This window comes from Canis lupus, chromosome 26 (genome assembly GCF_003254725.2).
Source record: "Canis lupus dingo isolate Sandy chromosome 26, ASM325472v2, whole genome shotgun sequence".
Classification (NCBI taxonomy): domain Eukaryota; kingdom Metazoa; phylum Chordata; class Mammalia; order Carnivora; family Canidae; genus Canis; species Canis lupus.
Window position 1 is genome coordinate 16,844,259 of NC_064268.1, and position 23,557 is coordinate 16,867,815.

At 51.7% G+C, this 23,557-nt stretch overlaps 1 protein-coding gene across 4 annotated transcripts; it reads left to right on the plus strand.

Annotated features, from left to right (window-relative positions):
* Window positions 1-21: 21 nt before the first annotated feature.
* CABP1 (calcium binding protein 1) lies at window positions 22-21,307 on the plus strand. 4 transcript variants are annotated; one of them, XM_049101487.1, is made up of 7 exons: window positions 22-739; window positions 12,874-13,065; window positions 15,851-15,881; window positions 16,176-16,319; window positions 17,425-17,534; window positions 17,775-17,922; window positions 20,872-21,307. In XM_049101487.1, exons 1-7 carry the CDS (start codon window positions 95-97, stop codon window positions 20,895-20,897), a joined length of 1,296 nt encoding a protein of 431 aa, XP_048957444.1. In that variant the 5' UTR covers window positions 22-94; the 3' UTR covers window positions 20,898-21,307. The 4 variants fall into 4 exon arrangements, with proteins under 4 accessions (XP_048957444.1, XP_025329996.3, XP_025329998.1 ...); XM_025474213.3 differs by lacking the exon at window positions 22-739 and adding an exon at window positions 6,602-8,157; XM_025474211.3 differs by lacking the exon at window positions 12,874-13,065 and having other exon boundaries at window positions 28-739.
* Window positions 21,308-23,557: the final 2,250 nt, after the last annotated feature.

Here is a 23,557-nt window from a genome sequence, read left to right on the forward strand (position 1 = left end):
GTGGGCTCTCCGGGGACAGCCGGCGGCCCCCCCAGATCCGCACCGCCAGCCGCCGGGAAGCTCGGGGCTCCGGGCGTAGAGGCTGCGCTGTCACATGGGCGGCGGCGACGGGGCCGCATTTAAGCGGCCGGGGGACGGCGCCCGCCTCCAGCGCGTCCTCGGGCTTGGCTCCCGCCGGGCGCCCCGCTCTCTGCCCGCCGGGGGCCCCGCGCAGCGCCGCACCGCGCCGCCCCCGCCGGGCCATGCGAGCGCGGGCCCCGCCGCGATGAGCTCGCACATCGCCAAAAGCGAGTCCAAGACGTCGCTGCTGAAGGCGGCGGCGAGCGGGGGCAGCCGGGTTCCCCGCCACGGCCCTGCCCGGGAGCCAGGGTTGCCTGGCCGCCGGCTGCCTGGCACCAGCCCAGGCACGCCGCCGCCGTCCGGGGACCCCAGTTCGCGGAGGCCCCTGTGCCGGCCGGCGCCGCGAGAGGAGGGCGCGCGGGGGAGCAGGCGCGGGCTCCCCCAGGCGCACTGCAGGCCCCGGGAGGCGCTGCCGGCCGCGGCGTCCCGACCTTCGCCGCCGTCGCCGCTGCCGCCGGCCCGCGGGCGGGATGGGGAGGAACGGGGGCTGTCCCCGGCGCTCGGCCTCCGGGGCTCGCTGCGAGCCCCGGGTCGCGGCGACTCCGCTCCAGCCTCCGCGTCCGAGGCAGACCCGTTCCTCCACCAGCTGCGCCCCATGCTCAGCTCCGCCTTCGGCCAGGTAAGGGCCGCGCCTCCCGCCCGCGCTCCCGGGAAAGGCGCTCGGGACCCTGCACGGCTGCGCGCCCACAGCCCTCCTGCCGCTGCCCGCGGCCCCCGGTCTCGCTCCCCGTAGTCCTCCCGCAGCCCTGCGCCCTGGCCGGCACTCCTCCTCCCCCGTGCCTGATTCAGCACCCTGAGCGCTGTCCACGCTCCGGGCCTCTTCTGGGCGAGGTACCCGCGCCTCGCCGCCCTCCACCTGCCGAATAGGCCAGCCCTGGAGGGGAACGACCGCCGCAAACCGTCTGGAGATCTGCAGGGGTCGGGAGGGGTGCTCCGAGCAGGTGGCGCCAAATTCACTCCTCTGGTCTCTAGCCAAGACTGCCAGTGAGCGACCTAAAGGAGCAAGGGGGTTGGGGTCTGAGACTCAAGAATGGCCACCTCGGGGCACACAGCCTTGCTTGGGGATGGGGGACGCTAGTCGTGGGCTGTGGTGGCCCCGGAGACCTGGGAAAAGTTAGGAGAGCCGAATGGAGACTCAAAAATACAAGAAAAGAGAAGTGTCTGGGTAGGCATGGAGGGGCTACACAGAGCTATAGCTCAAATGGGAACTTTGGGGTGTTTTAAGGAGATTGTCATTCCAGGGATGGATACCATTAGGATGGCAGTTGGGCAGTTGTCAGGTCGTAGGACATGGAATAACACCCCAGCCTAAGTTGATGTGCCTTCTAAGGTTAGAAAGGTCACTAAGGAGTCACTAGTGGCTACTCTTGTTTCCTGTAGGCTTTTCTCTCAAGGGTCCTGGGCAGCTGAGCAGCTGTCCTCGAGTGCAGGTCTACAGTTTGGGCCGTGCTGCCGGGGAGAGAGGTTCGCAGAGAGGAACCTGTGAACTCCCAAGCAAAGCCAGGGTTTCCTCTAGTCTGAGCCCATAATTAATTCAAACTTATTGGCACAGCGTTGAGACTGTTCTGCGGCAGCCAGAGAGGGATGTGATGCAGAGGTCTGGTGGGAGAGTTTTCGTTGTGTGTGGAGGAAGAAGGGGCCCTGGGTGTTTCTGTGTTAGGATGTAGTGGAGAGAAGCCGTTTTAAGCTTCTGACTTGCCATGCTGGATCAGAATTCCAAGGAGGCCGTGTGTGTTCTGCTTCAGATCTGCACATTCTTTTTCAAAATACTACTCCGTGGCAGCTGAGGCCAGGGGAGGTCTGACATGAAGGTAGCTGCACGTGGATTTGGGTTGCACGGGGCTGCTGTGTGGTGTGATAGGGCAGCAGTGTGTGGCTTTGTTCCTGTGGGGAGCCCTCGTTAGCCGCGTTAGCTGAAAGCAGTTCTCCAGAGTAGAGATTTGGATGCAGAGCTTTGAGAATTAGTGCAGCGACATATTGAGGTGGAAGTTCACTGCGGTGGCTTATGTATTAGGTGGGAGACATAGAGTGTCCCAGGCAGTGGTCAATGGAGTGAGTCTGGGTTGTGGAATCAGTGACATCTAGTCAAACATTTATCAAATATTTGGGGGCACCTACTTTACCCAGGCATTTATGGGTACTGCGGAGACACCAGTGGACAAGATAGCTGGAGTTCTGGCTGTTTGGGAGCTTACAATGTAGTAATTTGTAAGGGTAGTTCACTGGCCCAGAATCACTCACTTTCTGGCTATTTATTTTGTTGCTAATATGACTTCACTAGAAAAAGAGTCTCTTCTTTTTCCAGTCTCACAGAATTTGCCTGCATGGGCCTTTGTGAGCTCAGAGCATTTCAGCTACCTCCTTTTCTTCCTTCTCCCTTCTCCTACTTTCTTAGTCATTAATGAGGACTATCCTCCAGCCCAATGTTCTGAAATGTCACCAGGGTCACTTGAGTCAGGAAGAGCTGGAAGGTCCCATCAAATATTTACTACCTCCCTCTGGAAGCTCTTGCTTCTGGAGATGCAGACTTTTTCTGTAAAGCTCAGCACATTCAGTTTGGGCTTCCTGCTGACAGCTCTAGGCATCTGCTTGAACAGCAACAGCAATGACAACCGAACCCAGCCTCGGACTTTTGGGTCAGAGTCTCCAGTCTCCTGAGACAGTGGAGAATTAGTCTTTCCATCCTTTCTCTTTGCAATGAGATTTCTGTCCTTAGATTCAGGACCAGGACCAAGAGAAGAGACATGGAATTCTGAATACAGAAACATTCAGATAGAATCTATTTAGGACAAAATATAGTCCTGGGAAGGTCTATTTCTCATGTCTCCCAAGTTCTATATATATTTTTAACCTTAACTGAATTGCTTAACCTCATTAAGCCTCTGTTTCTTTATCTACGAAATAAAGAAAATCATAGTACCTCACTGGGCTTGGGGGGGATTAAATGGGACATGAAGATATGTACAGATTTTGGCCAGTGCATGGTGCAGAGCAAGGGCTTCATCCGTAATAGTTATTCTTGTTGCTGTCAATTAACTACCAAGTGCTGTCCTGAATCTTCTTTTCATTTGTAATAGAGTCAAGGAGAGCTAGGGCTCAAAGTGACACTGAAGGGTCCAAGATAGGTCCTACATTAGGGGAACAGGAATCAGGATTCTTTTTTTTTAAAGGTTTTATGTATTTATTCATGAGAGACACATAGAGAGAGGCAGAGACATAGGCAGAGGGAGAAGCAGGCTCCCCACGAGGAGCCCAATGTGGTACTTGATCCTAGGACCCTGGGATCACGACCTGAGCTGAAAGCAGATCCTCAACCACTGAGCCACCCAAGCATCCCCTTATAAAACTATTTTAAGAACAGTTTTTCTGCTCCTTACTCTAAGTTCCTTACTCTAAGACCCCTTGTAGAGAAGTCAGATGTGTATAAAGCCTGCATCTCTGTTCCATCCTTCCCCTTTTTCTAGCTCTAAAGACATCTCTTCTAACTTGAATAAATTAGCCCAATTCCCAAACTGCTTTGCACATAACAAGAACACAGTATCTAATGGGCGAATGACCAGTATCTCCAGCCTCTGCTCTGCAGAGTTTCTTTAGTTCCTATAGTTTAGATGAGGGCGTGAGACCATGAAGTTTTGGGTCATAATGGATTCAATCAGACTAGGCCTGTTTTTCTAGGATGAGGGCTATGTATATCATTCACTCCTGTCAAGTCTCTCCCTACTGCTCTCTGAGAGAGTGGGAGCCCTCATTGCCTTTCCCCTGGCGCCTGGGGAAAAGGAAAGAGAAGGTCAGCTTGGGGTTGATATCAATCCTGTAGAGTCCTCCAAGACAGCTGCGTTTGCCTTTGCTGTTTGGGGGAAGGAACAAGGGGCTTGAGACCTCAGCCAAGAGCTCACTAAACAATTGCCTAAGTATCTTCTCAACAACCAGTAAAGGTTGGCATTATCACCCCCCATTTTAGAGATGAGGAAACAGTCTTGAGAGAGGGGAAGTGGCTTGTCCAAGGGCCACAGAGTAAGTAAGTGGCAGGACTATGATCTCTAAAGAATGAGTTGAGTGGGAAGTCACATAAAAGTGGTTTTTTTTAAAGATTTTATTTATTCATGAGAGACACAGAGAGGCAGGCAGAGACACAGGCAGAGGGAGAAGCAGGCTCCATGCAGGGAGCCTGATGTGGGACTTGATCCTGGGGCCCTGGGATCACACCCTGAGCTAAAGGCAAACACTCAACCACTGAGCCACCCAGGCATCCCCATAAGAATGTTTCCAATTTGTCAGAAGCATCCACAAAGCACCTCTCAGGTTATGACCCAGCTTTCCCTGAGCCTGTTCACACTGGGCTGTCATCCAAGTTCAAATGCTGGTGATAGAACCGATCAGGGCTGGAGGCCAGCCTCCCTCTTAATCAGGAATAATCAGCAGTGGGTTTATCCTTCTCATCCCTCTGATCTTGTTACTGCATTCCAGAACTCATAGTGTAGGCTTCTGGAAGTCCAAGGGTTGTGGCCACAGGGGTGAAGAGGGAAGGTGGGGCTGGGCAATGTGCTTTGCTCCTTAGAGAAGCCCCTACCTGTTGGCCCTTAAAAAAAAAAAAAAAAAGTTCAAAAATAAAAAAAAAAAAAAAAAGTATATATGTGTGTGTGTGTGTATATATATATATATATATATATATATATATATATATACATATATACATATGCAAAAGGAAATTTCTTCTAAAGGTCAAGCCACCTGCCTCCTATAGATCACCAGTTATTCCAGTCACCCAGGAGCACCACGGCCTAACCTGCCCAGCCCCAAATAGCTCTAGCAAAGCTCTGAGTTTTTTTTTTTTTAAAGCTCTGAGTTTGAATCCCTGGATCCCTTGCTGCTTCAAGCTAGGGTCAGCATCCTGTCCTGTAAAAAAGGATGAGATTTATTGACTTTTCCACAGGGGCCTGGTCTTGCTGTCTCCTCTCCTGCCTCCAAGGACAGGCATATTCCAAGGTCGGCAAGCGGGTGCTGTGCTCTGGGCTGGCCTGCAGGGGGCAGGAGTCACCAGGTCTGACTGAGTGGGTGTTCTGCTGAGTCTGGCAAGGCCGGCACAGCTGGCCCTTTAAGACTAATGCTGGGCCAGGGAAGGGGGCACCTTCTAGGTGCCTGGCACTGTGCCAAACCCTTTACATATATTATCTCATTAACTCCTCACAACAGCCCTAGGAGGAAAGGGTTATTAGTGTACCCATTTTAATATTTTTTTTTCAATTTTTATTTATTTATGATAGTCACAGAGAGAGAGAGAGAGAGAGGCAGAGACACAGGCAGAGTGAGAAGCAGGCTCCATGCACCGGGAGCCCGATGTGGGACTCGATCCTGGGTCTCCAGGATCGCGCCCTGGGCCAAAGGCAGGCGCCAAACCGCTGCGCCACCCAGGGATCCCTAGTGTACCCATTTTAAAAGAAACTGAGGTTCAGAAGGATTCACAAGTCCTCAAGGTCATAGAGTTTGCTAGGCAGCAGGGCAACATTGGAACCCAGGTCTGTCTGCCCCTGCATTCTAAGCTCTTAGCGTCTGTGTCAGTGGTCCTCAACGCTGACTGCAGATTAGAATTCCTGGAGCACTAAACACCACCAGTGCCTGGAGCTCATCTACACCTATTAAATCAGAACCATCTGCAGCTAGCATTGAGACTCTCACTTGACACTGTGCTGCCTTTCCCTATATCTGCCCAGGTAGTTAATATAAATTGGGTTTGTACCTGGAACCTAACCCAGCTCCCCTCTGGGGTCCCTGGTGAGCCCCAGCTTGTCAAGAGTCTGCAGATAGTTGATTTACTAGATTTCATCTTCCAACTCTTTTCTCATCCCCCCAGACTAAGTCAGATTCCTCTGTCTCACATTCTCAGAGGTTTTGTGTTTTCCCTTTTGTAGCATTTACCTGAAACGTGATTCAGTAAGTGCATTCATAGCTCTTTAATAGCTCTTGCCTGCCTGCTAGAACATGAACTCCCTGAAAGCAGGTACCATGCTTTATCTTGTTCCCCACAGCATTCCCAGAGCCAGGCACAGTGCCTGGCACACAAACCCTGGACAAATGATACTATTTCTTACTCATTAAGTATCTATTATGTGTCGGGTACTTGCCCACATCTGCTTTATAAGCAAGATACGGGGAAACCCCCTTTTTCCAGGCAAGGAAACAGAAGCTCTAGAATGTGAGAAGTCAGAAGCTGGCAGCAGAGGCACGACTCAACCCCAGGCCTGTAGACCCTTCTCATGCACCTGAGTCTCATAACCCTGACTCCCCGCCCCACAGAAAGGCTGCTTGATGCTTTCCTGTGGAGGAACGAACGTGTCTTTGGAGAAGGCACTTATGTTGGCTGCTCACTCTTCGGTTTCATCTCCCTGGTGTCTTTCCTGCCCTTTGAGCATCAACACCTCCCCAGGCTCCTCCCTTTGCCCTCAGGGGCTGCCCCCCCTTCTCATACCCCCTTTGGAGGTTTGGCCCAAACAAGGCTGCTGAGTAACTTCCCTGATTAAACTGTTCCGTCGTCAGCAGCAGCACAGACGTCAAGAGCTATCCAGGGACTTCCTCCCCCGGCTCCCTGGGAGCCAGCCTGTGGCACCTCCTGGGCAGTGCCCCGCCCACTCCCCTAATGGGACTTCTGACCAGCCACTCTAGCTGGATCAAACGTCCCTGGGAAAGCAGCCTCTCTGGACTGAAAACTCTTCCAGTGCCTCGTGCAAGGGTTGTTGCATCAGGGGCGGGGAGAGTTAGGCTTCCCATCCTCTCTGGTGCCCCCTGCTGGGAGAAGCTGGCGGCAAGGATTCGGGGACACTTCCGCTCTTGGGTCCTCTGGCTCCGTCTGTAGGTCTTGAATGTGACATCTGAAGCTCCAGATGAGTCCACATCAAACCTGGAACCCACCAGGACGAGGAAGAGCCGCTCACCTAAAAAGTTCCAGTCGTGGGACCGTGAAGACCACTTAGCAAAGGGTGGCCTCTCTGCTTTGCACCCCAAGGAAACCTTGAAAGATCCTCGCTCAGGATTAGGCAGAGGATTGTTAGAGGGTTGGCAGCCCTCCATCACAGCCTGTGCGCCAGCACTGCCTCCATCATGCTCCCCTCACCGCGGTCTCTTGGGTCGGAGAGACTCCACATAGCAAAGGGAGCAGAAGGATCCGCTCGCTGCTGTTGGCTCAGCTTGCGCTTCCAGCCCTGGAGCCTCATCCCATTTCAGTGACGAAGCAAGTGTGAAAAATGGAGCGTGATGGGGACGTCACAAGATCTTCCAGGCCCTCAACTGGAACTGCCTGCTCTCAATCCAGCTGGGATTGCCAGGGGGCAATTAGGATGTGTGTCTGTCTCTGAGTGCTTGCATATGTATGTGTGTGCAGATGTGTGTGTGTGTGTGTGTGTGTGTGTGTGTGTGTGTGAATGCATGCACATGGCTGGAGCTGGGAGGCAACCTGGCTTTGGTGGCCCAAACTAGCCTGCTTCCCCTTCTGGGTCTGCTGGCCTAATTCCCAGCTGCAGCTGCCATTCTGGGCCCCCCTCCCCGAAGCAATCTCCCTGCAGATTTGGCAGCGGGAGAGGAGGGGCTGAGGGAAGGGAAATGAACCGGAGAGAGGACTGAGCTCTAATCTGATGTAGATGATCGGAGCCTTCCCTAGCTTGCTACCCTCTGCCATCAGCTCTCCAGGCGATTTTCTCTGTACCCTGCACTCTCCTCTCCCCTTCTGCCTTCATCTCCTTAAGAAAGTGTCCAGAAAGTTAAACCCACACACACAAACACACACACAATCCACCAAAAAAAAAAAAATCAGAGAGCAGGAGCAGGCAGACGAGTAAGAGAGCACGCGCGCAAGAGAGCGGGCTCAGAACGGGCCAGGAGGAAGAACTGCGCAGGCAGAGGGAGGCTGGGGTTTGGCCGTGACAGGGACTAAGGTCTCTTAGGCCCCAGAAGCCTCCTTCATGGACCCGGGGATCCTGAGAGGGGCTGCCTCAGCTTAGGATGGGCAACTGTGTCAAGTCTCCACTGAGAAATCTCTCAAGGAAGGTATGTTTCTGGAGTTTCCAAGTCCTGGGGAAGGGGAGGGGGGCATCTTGCCATGTGTCCCAGAGTTGGGGATGGAGGCGGTGGGCATCTGAAGCTTGCTACCCTTTCCATGGGTTCTGTCTAGAGCTGCTTCCCTGTTCCTCCCTCCAGATTCCCTCTGATCCCCGTTTTCTGTGTCTCAGGCTCTGAGCTGAAGTTGGGACTTACAGCTGCATGGGGACCGGGGGCTGTGTTTGGGAATTAGCATAAGATTCGGGAAAGAAACCACGTAGTTCCTGAGCCATAAAATGAAAAGCACAGGTCCATAGAATGTGAGTGGATGGACCCCCTTGGGGGCTGCTGGATCGGAAGAAGGTTGAGCTGGGCTTTTGAGCCTGCTGCTACTGAGGCTCCTTCCCAGCTGTGGAGCTGGGGGCTCATTCATCTCTTTGAGTCTCTGGCCCTCTCTCTGCTGGTCTCTAAGCCTTCAGACTTGTGGGTTTTGAAGTAGATCCCATTGCTAATGGGGTATGCCTTGCTCCCCTCAATAATTCTTGAATCGGGTCAGAGAATCTCAATTAGGACCAGGCTGGTTCGGGGCCCTGAATTGTTTTCACTGAGAAATAGGATGTTGAGCAAAGGTGTCTGTAAGTAGCTTTTTGTCGTGGATTTATTGCTTATACACCAGGATAATATCCTTTTGCAAGAATTCCTTTTGGAAAGCAAATCATCACCTCCAAAACATTTTTTTATGCAAAGCTGGGCTTACATCTATAGGGTTTTGCTGCACGTGGGCTCTGCCTGTATTTCTGGCCCTCTGTAGTCAGGCCAGAAAAGAAACTCGTGGATATTATTTAAAGGAAGAAGGAATGATAGGGATGTTTTCCTCCAGTTCTGTCTTTTTCCAGACAAGGAACTTGATTACCATTCAGGGTAAAGTGACTTACCCAAGGTCTTGGGGTAACTAATGGCATGTCTGTCCCTAACCCCGTACTACCTCCTGGGTCGGTTCAATCGTCTCTTAATTTAGGACATTTTAGGCTTTTCTGCTCATCGTCTTCCTCATTTAGTTAAGCTGCTCATATCAAATTCCCTTTAATCTTCACTGGTCCCTTGGATCCTTCCCAGGGTTGACTGTTTCTTCTTTGCATACAGCCCACATCATCTGTCATCTTAGGGGAGTCTTTGGCATCAGAGGTGGCCTCTGTGCTGTTGCAGAGAAGCAGAAATTGACCCGAATTAGTCTAGAGAACCACAGGGTGAAAGCTTCCCTCCCCCCTCCCTGGGGTTCTGTCCAGAACCTAAAGAGGTGAATTTAAGAGCAAGCATTATCCCTCTGCCCCACCTCACCCATCTCCCCAACAGCAGAGTGCTTACGAACCACACTTCTCATATCTTTTCTTTCCAGCTATGTGACCTTGGGTGAGTTACTTGACCTCTCTGGGCCTGAGTTCCCCTGTCCACCAAGTGGGAATACTAGTATTTACCTCCTAAAGTGATTGTTAAAAGCAAATAAAGTGCTGCGCACACTGCCTGGAACAAAGTCCTCAATAAATGGCAGCTAGTATTACTGTCATCATGATCCTAATTTTTCCACTCTGGGTGTCCAGAGAAAGGGGGGTAAAGGAAAATAGGAGAGGTTTTGTTTTGAGTCCATGGAATAAGGTAAAAGACAATAAAACTTACCGCATTTAATTTCATGTTTTTTTGTAATAGTAATAATTGCTTTCTTCTAAACAGCTCCAACATACCCATCCTCTTTGATTTCATTTGCTCTTTTCCACCAAGTAGTTCTCTTGGCTATTTTGTAGAGAAAGGAGCTGGATTTAAGAGCTAAGAGCTTTCCTAAAGTCATACAGCCGAGTGGAAGCGGAGTTGAGATTTTTGCAATGCCGGTCCATAGTTTGGTATTTTATTTTATTTTATTTTATTTTATTTTATTTTATTTTATTTTATTTTATTTTTTATTTTATTTTATTTTATTTTATTTTATTTTATTTTATTTTTTATTTTATTTAATTTTTTGCCTCCATGAGAGGCTGCCTTTCTTTCCCCTGCTGTCAGGAGTGTTATTCAGAGATTCCCACATATGACCTTACAGGGTGCCTGGGTCCCCACTCACTGCAGTGATTCTGGCCCCCACCTTGCCAAGCCCTCACTGAATACCTTCAAGGAGAGAGAGCTTTGACTTGCCTTCTCTTGGATAGCTTGCCTTGTTAGAAAGCTGTTAGGTCATGAGGCCAGCTGACCCTGTTGCCATGCTACACTTGGGAGCTGTCCCTTTGGTGCCAGGAGATATTGTGAGCCTATGGGCCACTGCCCACTTGGCTTCCCAAGTGTGGTAGCCAGGGAGCCAGGAAGGGGGAGAGGCAGCCTGCTCCGGGCTCTGTGCAGGACAGGACTAGGCTGTCAGGTGCTATCATTGGCCAGGGAAGAACAGCAGCCTCCTGGCAACTTGGTGCCAGGCAGTATTATGATAAAGAGATGGAGTGGAAATTCCCCAGCCACCACTGGTGCCTCCTTTGTGGGAACGCGTTCTTCTCCATCCCTTCTCAGTTCTTCCCTGATTGGCAAATATGCTCCCACTTCCTCTGGAGCCAGAAGTAAATGCCTTCTGGCTCCCTGCATCTCTTATGTTGCATCTCCACCATCGTCATCATCGTCATCACCGTCATTCTCATCCCCATGGCAACTCCATGTATTCGGCTCTTACCATGCTCCAGGCACTATGCAATAGCTCATTTATTTCTCACAAGGATCCTGAGTTTATTCCCGCTGGACAGAGAAGGAAACTAGAGCACAGAGGAGTGAAGTCACCTGCCCAAGGTCACATAGCAAGCAAGCGGCAGAGACAGAATGTGTCCCCAAGACTGTTTGAGCCCAGAGCCAGTGTACTAAATTGCCTCTCAGAGTTCTGTGCTGCCTGCTGCCTCCTCCCTCCTGGCTTGTGCTCACTGTGAGCCAAGTGTGCGAGGCTCAGCCAGAAACAAAAAGGCTGATTCTCTACACATAGCTCGGGAGATTATTTCTTGGGGTCCAGCCGCTCTCTACTCTTGGGCTTCCTCTGGGCTAGCCTCCCAGTGAGGAAAGTCTCCCGGGTTCCGCCCTTGCAGAACCTGCAAGCCTTCTAGCCTGGGTCCTAGAAGCCTGTGCAAGTATGGCTGAGGCTCTGACCTCTTTTAGTCATCAAACCAGAATGGCCCTTGGACTGTTAAACATTTGTCAAGTTCCGAGACAACCAAAGACCCACCCTTATTGCAGTCACTGAACTTGGGCCTTGTGCTGAGGACCTTCACTCCGGGTCTGAACCAGGATACTGCTCCTCCCTCTCAGACTAGAAGAGGCTTAGGAAGTTGGAAGGGAGTCCAGTCTGTAGCCCCAGAGTGTGGGGCTTTGGGGAGAAGACACACAAGAGGAGAGGGAGGGTGAGGTAAGCCTGGGGGAACTTGTTCTGCTTCTCAGCCTGGCAGGACAAGCTGCCCCCTGGGTCACAGGATCTTCTGGCCATGTCCTTCTGCGAGCTGGAGGAGTCTGGCAGAAGTGTAGTACAGCAGGATACAAGAGTAGGGTATGCAGCTCTGGGGTTCTAGGGCAAAGACAGCCCTGCAAGTTATAGCTGCTCTGTTTCTCCTTGGGAAGATTTGCCTCCAAATCCTCACACTGAGAGGAGGCATCCAAGCTCAGGACTGAAGGCAGAGTGCCCTGTCCTGGATCCTGGGGGGCCTTGGGCATCCTGGGGAGGCCAGGGTGGAATAGAATGTTGTGACTAGATGCTGCTGTTGTCCTAAGGGGATGGTCTGTGGGCAGTGCTGACTTTTTATAGCTGCATGGGAACCATCGGGGAGGAGGAGGGGAGGGCCAGGGCCTGGGAGCACAGCTATATTCGGTAAGCAGAGAGGGCCCCTGCCTCAGCCTCTAGAGGTCGGGCAAGCTGGGCTGGGCAGGGAGCCAGAGACGGGAGGGGGAAGAAGGAGAGCTGCTGGGGGGCAGAGAGTGTCTAGTCTTGAGGCTGCAAATTGGGAAGAATCTGATCCACAGATGGGCTTTGCTTGGCCCAGGCAGAGCATAAAATCAGAAGATCTGGAAACATTAGGCTGAATTAAGTAATACTGCCCCTTCAGAGGGAATCTATAGTCTCCATTTTGCCCTAGGCTTCCCTCCTACCCTACCTGCTCAGCTGTGTTAGCTAGGCCTCTGTGTGTGCACTTGCTGGTCCAGCAGCCTATCTGAACCTGTTCTGTGTGTTCCCAGCTCTGACGGTCCCCACTGCCTTCTGGTGGGGTCCAGCAGGGGGGCAGGGCCGGAAGTCCATTTGGGAGCAAGTGGCAAGGCCAGTACTCATTAGTCTCTGAGTGAGTGCTTCCCATTGGTTGGAGCAGAAGCCTCTGTCCGCCTCCTTGTCTCTAAGCTCCCACATTCACGTGAGTGTGTGATTCTGTACATGTGGATGTGTCGTGAGCATGTGTGTGCACACGTCCCACACAATGGGTGTCATCCCCAGCTCTCCCTGGAGCATCCGTTTCAATCAAGGATCAGAGACTCCATCTGTTGAGCCAATTTGGCTCCTGCCTCCCATCATCCTGAGAGCTCTCCGAATCCCACTGTTTGACTCTCAGGGGTCTCCTCCTTGAGGAGAGCCCCTTCTAGGACCAGGAGCTGGGCTGAGGCCAGGAGGGCCAATGGGGCAGGGAGATGACAGCCTGCCTCTCTTTTGTATTTGCTTGGTGCTGGCTGAAGATGCGCCAGGAGGAGAAGAGCAGCTACACGGTGGTGCAGACAGTGGTGCAGACGAGCGAGGAGGGGCTGGCAGCCAGCGGTGAGCTCCCGGGACCGCTCTTGATGCTGGCCCAGAACTGTGCCGTCATGCACAACCTGCTGGGCCCTGCCTGCATTTTCCTGCGCAAGGGCTTCGCTGAGAACAGGCAGCCTGTACGTAAGTTGGCCCCAGTGGAGCCGCACTTGACTTGGCTTCAGAGGGCATGAGGAGGTGCTGGGAAGAAGAGGGGCTCTGTATGAAGCAAGCCATGTCCCCTCATGGATACACCCCAACCCCTCAATGTGTGATTCTGACCCTCCATATTTCCCACCCATGGCTGCAAAGCACTGGTGAGTCCACCTCCACCAGCAAGAAGTAACATAGCAGCTAATGTTTTTTTGTTTGCTTTCTTATCTTCTTGAGCACTTACTCTGTGTGAGGCTCTGTGCTAAGTGCTTTGGTGCATTGTCTCATGTCAGGCTCAGAGCAGCTCTGAGAGGTAAGTCCTATTATCATCTCTCATTTACAGATAAGGAAACTGAGTTGGAGAGATAAACATGTTCAAGATCACAGCTAGTGGGTGTAGAGGTTGGATTCAAACCCGGGAAGTCTGATGCAAAGGCTCCCTGTTCTCTTAACAGCAGTTCTGAATACACAGGCCTGTCCGGGAGAACTTCCTATAGTGATGGAAATATTCTACAAGCCATGCTGCCCGATATAGTAGCCATCAGCCACATGTGGCTATTGAGCACTTGAGAGTGGCTAGTACAACTGAGGACCTGAATTGTTCATTTCATTTGCTTCCTATTCCAATTTAAATAGCCGCAAGCAGCTACTATATCCCGGCAGCCTCCTTCAGATATCTGAACAGTCACAGGAGGAGGGTGATGATGTTACAGATACAAACATTTGAGGGTTCCACTTGTTGAATGCCACATGCTAAATACTTTACAGATATTGTCTCATGGGATGCTCGCAAAGGCCCGGTAACATGGGTGCTGGTATTAACCTATTTTATGATGAGGACACCATGGCTCAGAATGCTGAAGTGACCTGCCTGTGGTCCCACAGCTAGGAAGGAGCAACTCTGGGCTTTGCACTTGAGTTTGTCTGGCTCTGGAGGCTGAGCTCTTCTTCCAAACCGCATACGTTGGGGAGACAGTATGTGCTAGTATGTGCATGTACTCTCCTCCCGTCTGACCCCTGGGGATGGTGCTCACGGTTTCCCTAACACATTGGTGTGCACCTGTGGCTCTTCTACACATACCCCCAAATGCTCCACAAGGGGAGCATGTGATCCAAGGGCTGGCCACCTGGACTTTGCCAGAGGCACACCGAGAAGGGGTACCTGGCTTGCCTGCTCCCTGGTTCCAGCTATGCAAGAAGGGGAGGAGGCTGCAGTAGGGTAGCACCCTGTTCCTCTCCAATCCTGTAGAGCTGGGTCCTGGAGAAAGAGAGGCTGCTTGAGGCTTGAAGAGTGGGAAAGGACTCATATCTGAGTGATTTGTCCTAGCGAATACACTCTGCACGGGTATGTACACACATACACTCACCTATTTACTCACTTCACTTATTGGGGGTACAGGGTTTTGCAAAAATCATTATTTTTGGCCACCCAAGATCCAAGTGTGACTAGGAATGGAGTGACAACACTCGCAGTGTACACGGTGACAGGTTTTATGGTGGAAGTCCATACCATCATCTTGCGGAGACATACACATACCTTCAGTGAATCCTGCCCTCACCTAGAAATGCCACATGCTGAACGGGGTAGTGTGTAGCCTGCTCATTCACAGCTCATGTACACTGTCAACACTGTCCTGTCACATTTAGCCACTTCTGAGCCTGAGGTCCTGTGCACCTGGTTGTCTCACGAGATGTTGCTCAGCAGCCCCTTTCTAGAAAATTCTGAGTTTCATAGCTAGGGTCTCTTGCGATGGGGCCAGCTTGCAGTGGGTGGGCAAAAGCTGTCTCTTGCTGCCTTGACCCCTTGGCTAGAACAGCCAGCGTGCCCAGCTGAGATGCTTCATGCTCACTGGGGCCCGCCTGCGTGTCTGTGTTCAGGAGGGGTGTGCCCGCATCTGGTATGTGCTCACTCAGGGTGGGCACACCCTGCCACATTCTACCTGCCAGAAGTCAGAGAGCTGCGATACGTGGGGAGGATGTGCTGTGGGTGCCAGCTTTGGGGCCTACTGAACAGGTCCGGCTGGGCATCCATTTCATGCTGATCTGTCTGCCTCCTGGGAAGGCCTGGGGTGACTGGCACCTCACTAGCCAGAGTCTACCCCATGTATCCTCTGGGCCTGCTCTCTGGAGACTTCTCTGCCATCTGTCCAGATGCCTAGACCCAGAGTTTCCTTGAGTCCCCAAGGAGACCTGGGCTCTGCGCGAAGCTGGAGATGTGTGCTTTGGACCCTGGCAGCAGCCAGCAGCACCGGCAGCCCCCAGGGTCCTAGGCCGTGTCCCATTACAGGCAAGAGGTAGGATGAGGGTCTGGTGGGAGAAGGTGGGCGATGCCCTACTTCTGCCTCCACACCCTTGGCTCCTCCTCCTCCTCCTCTCCCTCCCTCTCTGGCAGCCTGTCCAGTTCTGGCTTTCTGTCCCTCCAGCCCTTTCCCCATTGCCTTGCAGGCCTTCCTTCTGTTGTAACCCACAGCAACCCGTCCACTCCACTTTATTTACAGGGTTTTGCCTCCAGAACAACTCTGTCCTCTGACACATTCTGGTGTCTGGAATGGGGACACAGAGTTTCTGTACGCAGGTTGAATGGGGCTCTGGGGTCCCTGGGCATCTTCTGTGTCTATGAGAGATGTGGGCTGCACCTTTCCCCCTCAAAGATGTGTGCTGGCCCTCCCTCCACCCAGTGTGCTCGTTGTCCCTCGTATAGTCCCCAGCCTGGGCATTTTGTGACCTCTAGGCCCCTTACAGCTGCTAATAGGACACATTCTTTTGTTTCAGGACAGATCACTGCGGCCAGAGGAGATTGAAGGTAAGACCCAGCCCCTTAGGGGAAAGGGTTGCTCAGCTGTCCAGGAAGGTGAGGGAAGGGATACTGGTGTGAAGAGAGGCAGAGACATCTTGGCCTTCTGGGAATGTGGCCTGGTACAGGGCTGGGCATTGTCTGTGGGGCGCTGAGGATCAGGGGAGTGTAGTCCTGGCAGTTCTAGGCTCTGGCTCAGGGACAGGGGTGGGGGTGGGGCTTGGGCTGCCTCTGCCCAGAGGCTTCACAAGTCCCACTTTTATCCTTTTGTCTAGCTGTGCCCACTTTTGTTCTTTCTCTCAGAGCTCCGAGAGGCCTTCCGAGAATTTGATAAGGACAAGGACGGCTACATCAACTGCCGGGACCTGGGCAACTGCATGCGCACCATGGGTTACATGCCTACTGAGATGGAGCTCATTGAGCTGTCCCAACAGATCAACATGAACCGTGAGTCCCTCCCCTGGGCACCACCTGCCCTTCCCATTCCTACCCTCGCAGTCCTCTGCAGTCACACAGGCTGATTTCAGCTCTGGGCCAGCTTCTATAACCTGGAGCAAACTGCTTAGAGTCTCTGGGCCTGTTTCCTCTGCTGTAATCTGTGAAATGAGAGGAGCACAGAAAGTCAGCGAGGGAGTACCTGCCACACAGCCCTGCATGTGGCCTACAGGGGCTGTTGAACAGAAGGGAAGCCATTACTCCTTTGTTATTCTCTGGCTTAGTTTGGGTTCTCCTAGAAGCAGACCGCAGAGACAAGGATTTGGGTACAAGCAGTTTCTCTGGAAGGTGAAGAGAAGGGTCAACAGGGAATAGGGAAGTGAGGCCACAAAGAGAAGGAGCCCACAGGGGGTGAACTCTCAAGCCAGCTAGCACCACTAGTATTGAGAATCTCATTCCTCCAGGCAGCTCTGGGAGTTAGTGTACTGTGCCCATCTTGAGGTTAGAGCCCTGGCCTCTCCAAGCCAGGTGTTTTGTCAGTCAGTGGCTGAAAGGTGTTGTGAGCAAGGGGTGGGGTGTGTGTCACTGCTCCAGCACTCCTACCTGCTTTGGGATCTTATTGGAGTGAGCCTCCTTTTGCAGGACAAGAGTAAGCCCTGGGGCATATGGGCCAGATGCTCCTAACTTCTGCTTTCTCTACCTTTCTGCTTGTTTGTCTTTGTCTCTCTGTCTCTGAAAAAAAAAATTTTTTTTTAAAGATTTTATTTATTTATTCATGATATACACAGAGAGAGAGGCAGAGACATAGGCAAAGGGAGAAGCAAGCTCCTGATCATCAAGGAGCCTGATGTGGGACTCAATCCCAGGACCCTGGGATCATGACCTGAGCCAAAGGCAGACAGACACTCAACCACTGAGCCACCCAGGCATCCCTTCCCTGAGCCATTCTTTGATAAACCACCTGTCCATGGTCACTTCTCTGTCCTCATTTGGCCTTTGGTTGTACCCTCGACCTGGCACTGAATAGGTCAAGGAGAGGTTCACAGTGCCTTCCTTTGCCTAATTAGAGATGAGGGAGTAGTTGGATGAATGACCTAGCCCTTTCCTCTGTCTCCAGTGGGTGGCCATGTGGATTTTGATGACTTTGTAGAGCTAATGGGACCTAAACTCCTGGCGGAAACAGCAGATATGATTGGAGTGAAGGAACTTCGAGATGCTTTCCGAGAAGTGAGTAATGGGCCCTGGACAGACAGAGGTGGTGGTGGGGTGATTGTTAGGATTCCAACTCCAGGATGGTTACTTGAAGAGAAACCTGAGCCCTGGATCACGTACCAGGGGAAGGAGCTTGGAAAGAGAAGGGTTTCTGGAGCTGGGGGACAATGAGGCTGGAAAAAGAGCCCAACCTTGGGATCTGCTTCTACATTCCCGGCATTGGAGCTACCCCTCTCTGCTCCCTGCCCTCTCTAGTTTGACACCAATGGTGACGGAGAGATAAGCACCAGTGAGTTGCGAGAGGCCATGAGGAAACTCCTGGGCCATCAGGTGGGACATCGAGACATAGAGGAAATTATCCGAGATGTGGATCTCAATGGGGATGGACGAGTAGACTTTGAAGGTAGGTGGGGTTTGAATGTACAAGAGAAGCCAAGCCAGGCCAACTGTGTATCCATCAAAATTCCAACTTTCCATGCTCCCACCCTTCCATCTCTTACCCCTCCATCCATGCACCCCTGTAATCCACCTTCCAAATCCACCTTCCCATTCATTCCTACCCCATCCATCCATCAATCCATCTTGCCAAATCTCTCTCTCCATCTGTTCATTCATTCATGCATCTCTTTATGTGTCAGGTGTCTAACCACTCATTCATCTCTAAACAATTATCCATCCTAGCATTTATTCATCCACTTACATATCTATCCACGTATCTATTCATTTTTCTGTACATTCACCCATGCATCCATTTACTCATGTACCTCTATCTATCCATACATCTATACCTCTATGTTCATACATTCATATATCTCCATCCATCTTCCTATACATTTACCCACACTTCCATTGATCTGTTTGTGGGATCCTTTCCCATCTATATCCACCTACCCATCCATCCAACCATCCATCCATCTCTACCCATTTATCTGTCCACCTACTCCTGCATCCATCCATGGTAGATATTTTTGGAGCACCCCATTGCTCAATCTATACTCAGGTCCCTGGAGATCAGACCACAGATCACCTCCCCATTTGCAGCTCCTGCTGTTCTTTTACTCACACTCCACCTTAAAGCCATACCCCTGTACTTGTGGTCCATGATCCTGCCAAGCTCTGGTTTGAATGCACTGTTCTTTTTGTCAAGATGCCTTTTATTCTGTTCTTTAGCTGGATTAAATTCTCTTCATCCTTCAAGACTCAGCAGTGGGGCCACTTCCTCTGGCACTTCCTCGCTGGTTCCTAGGCCAAATTCCTCTTTTCTGGGCTTTCATGGCACCTCAGGCTTACCCTCCCTCATTCTTCACACTGTCCCTCGGGTGCTAGTTGTAGCTCTGCTTGTTGGAACTTTTGGAGAAGAACATTTTATCTCTACATTTCCTCATAATTCAGCACCTGGCACATAACTAATGCTCAGTAAAAGTGTTTTTTTTTTAAGGAATCAGTAATAATTATAATAGTTACCATTTATTATACATGTATTGTATACCAGCCACTGTACTAAGTATACTTACATATGTTATCCCATTTGATTCTCACTCTCTGGATTGCACTATTATTGTGTCACATTACAGATGACGACACGGAGGCTCAGAGAATTCATATGACTTACTTGAGATTGCCTAACTATTAAGATGCAGAGCCGGATCATACACCAGATCTGGAATCTCAGCCACTACATACATAAGACTGTATGATACCATTCAAGACAACTAGGGGAGACAGGGCAAAAATACAGTAAAACATTGACTTCGTACTCTATGAGCTTGCATTCTAAGCAGAAAGTCAAGATAAACATGTGCCAGAGTGTGATTGAATCCAGAATACGAAGGTTGGGAGGTCTTTTCTGGGGAGCAAGTAGACTCCAAGTTTGAAGTGATTGTGGGTGGCTACAAGGAAAGAAGGCTTTGCTGCCACCAGATCTGAAATTTTTAGGTCGTTCTATGTCCTGGTATCACCCCCACTCTCCCAGATGACAGCCCTTCCCTTTAAGCCAAGCACCCCCCATTTATTCTGCCAGCATACGTTGTACACCTACTGTGTGTCAAGATCTGCCTCGAGAAGCCCGAGACCAGCAAGGAAAGCAGAAGCCAACAGTATAGTCCATGTTGTTTTGGGGGAAATACAGCAAGCTGTGGGGTACAGAAAGGGCATCTGTGCCAAGCTAGAGGGGGGATTAGGGAAGGCTTCCTGGAGGAGGCTATAAATAAGTAGAGCCCTAATAGATGAGTAGGAGCCACCAGGTGAACAAGGAGGAAGAGGTATTTCCCCAAATGAATTAAAATTTCCAACCACATAGAAACCTGCACACAGATGTTTATAGCAGCTTTATTTATTACAATTGCTAAAACCTGGAAGCAAACAAGATGTCCTTCAGTTGGTGAGTGGATTAAACTGTGACAATGGAATATTATTCACACTATAAAGAAATGAGCTATCAAACCATGAAGAGACATGGAGAAATCTTCCGTGCATATCACTAAGTGAAAGAAGCCAATCTGAAAAGGCTACATAGTGTGTGATTCCAACCGTATAACATTCTTGAAAAGACAAAACTAAGGAGATGTAAAAAGATCAGTGGTTGCCAGGAGTTTAGGGGGAGAGAGGGATGAGCCGGTGGAGCACAGGGGATTTTTAGGGCAGTGAGACCATTCTGAATGATATGATAGCGGCAGATACATATCATTATACATTTGCCCCAACCCATAGAATGAACAGCACCAAGGATGAACCTGAATGTTACTGTGGCCTCTGGGTGATAATGACACATCAGTGTAGGTTCATCGATTGTAACAAAAGTCCCACTCTGGGTGCGGGATGTTGATGGTGGAGGAGGCTGTGCAGGTGTGGGGCAGGGTCTAAATGGAACTCCGGACTTCCTGCATAATTTTGCTGTGAACCTAAAACTGCTCCAAATAGTCAAATCTAGTTAAAAGAAAGAGAAGAGAGAGGAGACAGGTTGCAGACCAAGCTGAGAGGCGGAGGGAGGGGGAGGGTGCCAGCTGCACTGAAAGGGTGATCCGATCTGGTGGCTGGAGCTCAGGGATGGGGGTGAGCAGTGAGAAAGACGTCAGCTGGGGCCATGGCAGGGAGGCCTCATCAGGATATTGGATATTTTCTGGCAGGGAGCCCTAAGAGGTTTTGGAGGGGTCAGCTGTGTAGCTGAGACAGCGCCCCCGCCAGCTGCGGGGCCCAAGATGGATGGAAAGAGGCCAAAGGGCTGGAGACGGCCACCTGGGGAGGGGGGGGCGTGGGAGGAGGGGGCGCGGCCTCGGATCCGGGAGGGAGATTTGGAGGCGCCGCCTGAGCTCCCGGGCCTGACGGGCCTGACGGTGCTCCTGTGCCCTCCCAGAGTTTGTCCGGATGATGTCCCGCTGAGGCCACGGGGGCCCTTCCAGGACTGCCAAGCTCCCGGGCGGGAGAAGAGGAGCCGGAGCTCGCGTCGCCCCGCCGCAGCCGCCGAGAGCCCAGGATGGACTGGCGGACGGGGCCTGCCTGCACCCCGGACCCCCACCCCTCCGCACTGTGAAAGACTCACAACTCCTGCAACTGGAAAGGGGGGCGCCCGCCACCGAGGAGGCCCCAGTGCCAAGCCGGCAGAGGTGCGCCGGGCGCCAAGTGCCAAGGACCCAGCTGCTGCTGGCGGGGTGGGCCAGGGAGCCGCCAGCAGCCCCCGCACAGCATGTCCGCCCCGGGGCAAAGCCTCTCGCCGCCTCCTTCGCTCTCTGCCCGTCCCAGCTCGCCACAGCCCTGTTCTCTCGGAACCAATAAAAGCATTTCCAAGGCAAGGGCAGCTGTGGCCGGGCGGTCTTTGCTTCTTGGGCCTGGTCAGATGGTGCGCACTCCCCAAGGACCAACTGCACACCCAGAGCTGGCCCGACAGTCCTGCATTCAACGTGCATTTATTGCACCCCATTAGGTACCCACCGTCATCTCAGAAGCCAGAACCCCATATCTCTAGCTGGAGGGGACCCTGGGGGTGGTAGTGACCTGGCTGGGTACCCAACTGTCCCACACAAACGCAGGCTCTGTACAAAAAGGAGAATAGATGTTGGGTGAGCATCCAGCAGGGTCTGCCCACTTCCTGTCCTCCCGGAGTTTTCCAGCCTGGCGGGAAGACAGACACAAAGTCCTTCAATAACATGGTTACAAATTGTGATGCTTTTAGGAGGGAAAAATGCAGGGACCTGTGGTAGGCTCTAAGGAGGCCTGGTGGACTCCGGGGAGGTCAGGAGAGGCTTTCCTGAGGATAACGCATTTGCCATGGAGGAAATCTCAGGGTGTGTGTGTGTGGAACAGATGTCCAGACAGCTACCGCCTGCTCTGCAGAGTGAGGAGCGGGATAGTATAGTTGTTAGGTCCTGGGTTTACTTGCTGTGTGACTTGGGGCCAGTCCTGTCCCCTCACTGAGCCCCGTATGTAATAGGGGAACAATAAAAGATAATAAAGCCCCAGGAAGTGCTCTCAGAGCATCATGTTACTCCCTTCCTAGGGCTGCCATTCACATAAAGGAGATGTTAGTGGGTAGAAGTTGCCCAGAATTTTTGATGGGGTTAGGGAATAACCAGACAGGTGTGCAGGAGGGACCTGTGCACTTTGAGCCTGTGGTTCTCAAACATTAGCATGTAAGAATCACCTGGAGATTTTGTTAAACCACATATCCGGGCCCCACCCTAGTGATACTGATTCAGGCTCTGAGGTGGGGTCCATGAATTTGCATCTCTAACAAGCTCCCAGGGGATGTTCTTGCTGTCAGTCAGGGACCACAGTTTGGTTTCTAAAAGCCTCAACAAATCAAGAGTGCCCATGACAGAAGAGTATTCTTGCCAGAGAACAGAATAGAAACTTCACCAAAGCATTGAATTCCCCCAGTCAAGGCTATAGAGACAAGCAGTAGATTCTGGGGGAAGCAAAAGGTTTATCCCCAAGAAAGGGCACTGAAAAGAGCCCTCCTACCTAATGGGCCACAATTTGAATAACACTGCTGTAAGTCCCAGACATGTGGGAAGCAGGTGTGCTCCAGGCAGCAGGGGGCTGTGAGCCAAAGGCTGGAAGTGGGTGGTGAGTGGAGAAATCCCTGCCCTTATGCTGCAGCAGAGACAGGATCCTTGTTCTCAGATTTGGCAGGGAATGTGGGAAGACCTGAGGGCCCCCGGCCAGAGGCCTGGGTAATCCCCATGTCCGTGAGGCCAGAGGGGGTGCTGGGAGTTCCAAATTCATTCTCATAATCCAATTCTGAGACTAAGCCCTTGGCTCTGTGCCCCATGAGGCAGGCCTGCGGCCCTGCCCGCTCCTGTATTGGCTTGGCTCAGCCTAGAGCCCTCAGATCTACACGGTTACAGAAACACAATGGCCTGGAGGGCCAGAGGAACAGTTCATAGAAAGAGGGCTTCTGTGGGCATCTCTGTCAGCTGATAGGATGAGCCCCTGATGGCACCACAGGGAGGGGGCGGAGTTAGGGTGTCAGCTAGGACACTTTCTTTCCCCAGTGTGGTGGCCTCCTAATCACAGACATAGTGGCTAGGATAAAGCGACTTGAGAATATAGCCAGGCCACTGTTCAGAGAAACTCTAGTGCTCAGGACAAGGGGAAACCCAGGGGCTGGGCTTCTGCCTCCACCGATGCTGAAACTCAAACTTCTCCTCTGGAACCTGTCTTATATTTAGTGGTTCCTAGTAAGATCATTTGAAGAGAAGGTTCTGCTATGTTCCAAGAACCAAGACTCATTTTTCTAGATGGACCCTATCCCAGGTGGGAATTCTTTCTTGATCTGAACCACACAACTGCTTAACTACCTCCCTTGGGGAGGAGCTAGGTGTGAGTCATCTTAGAAGGGTTCTCACTATCTGCAAGGTCCTTAAATCTGAGCCTGGATTTGCCTCTGTATAACTCGTAAAGTCCATTCAGTCATGCATGCGTGCACCAGACAGACATTTCCTGTGCACCTACTGTGTACCAGGTCCTGTGCCAGGCTCCCTGTCTCTACTAGCAGGGAAAACAGTTAAGAAAACAAGCATAATGTGGTGGCATCAGTGTTG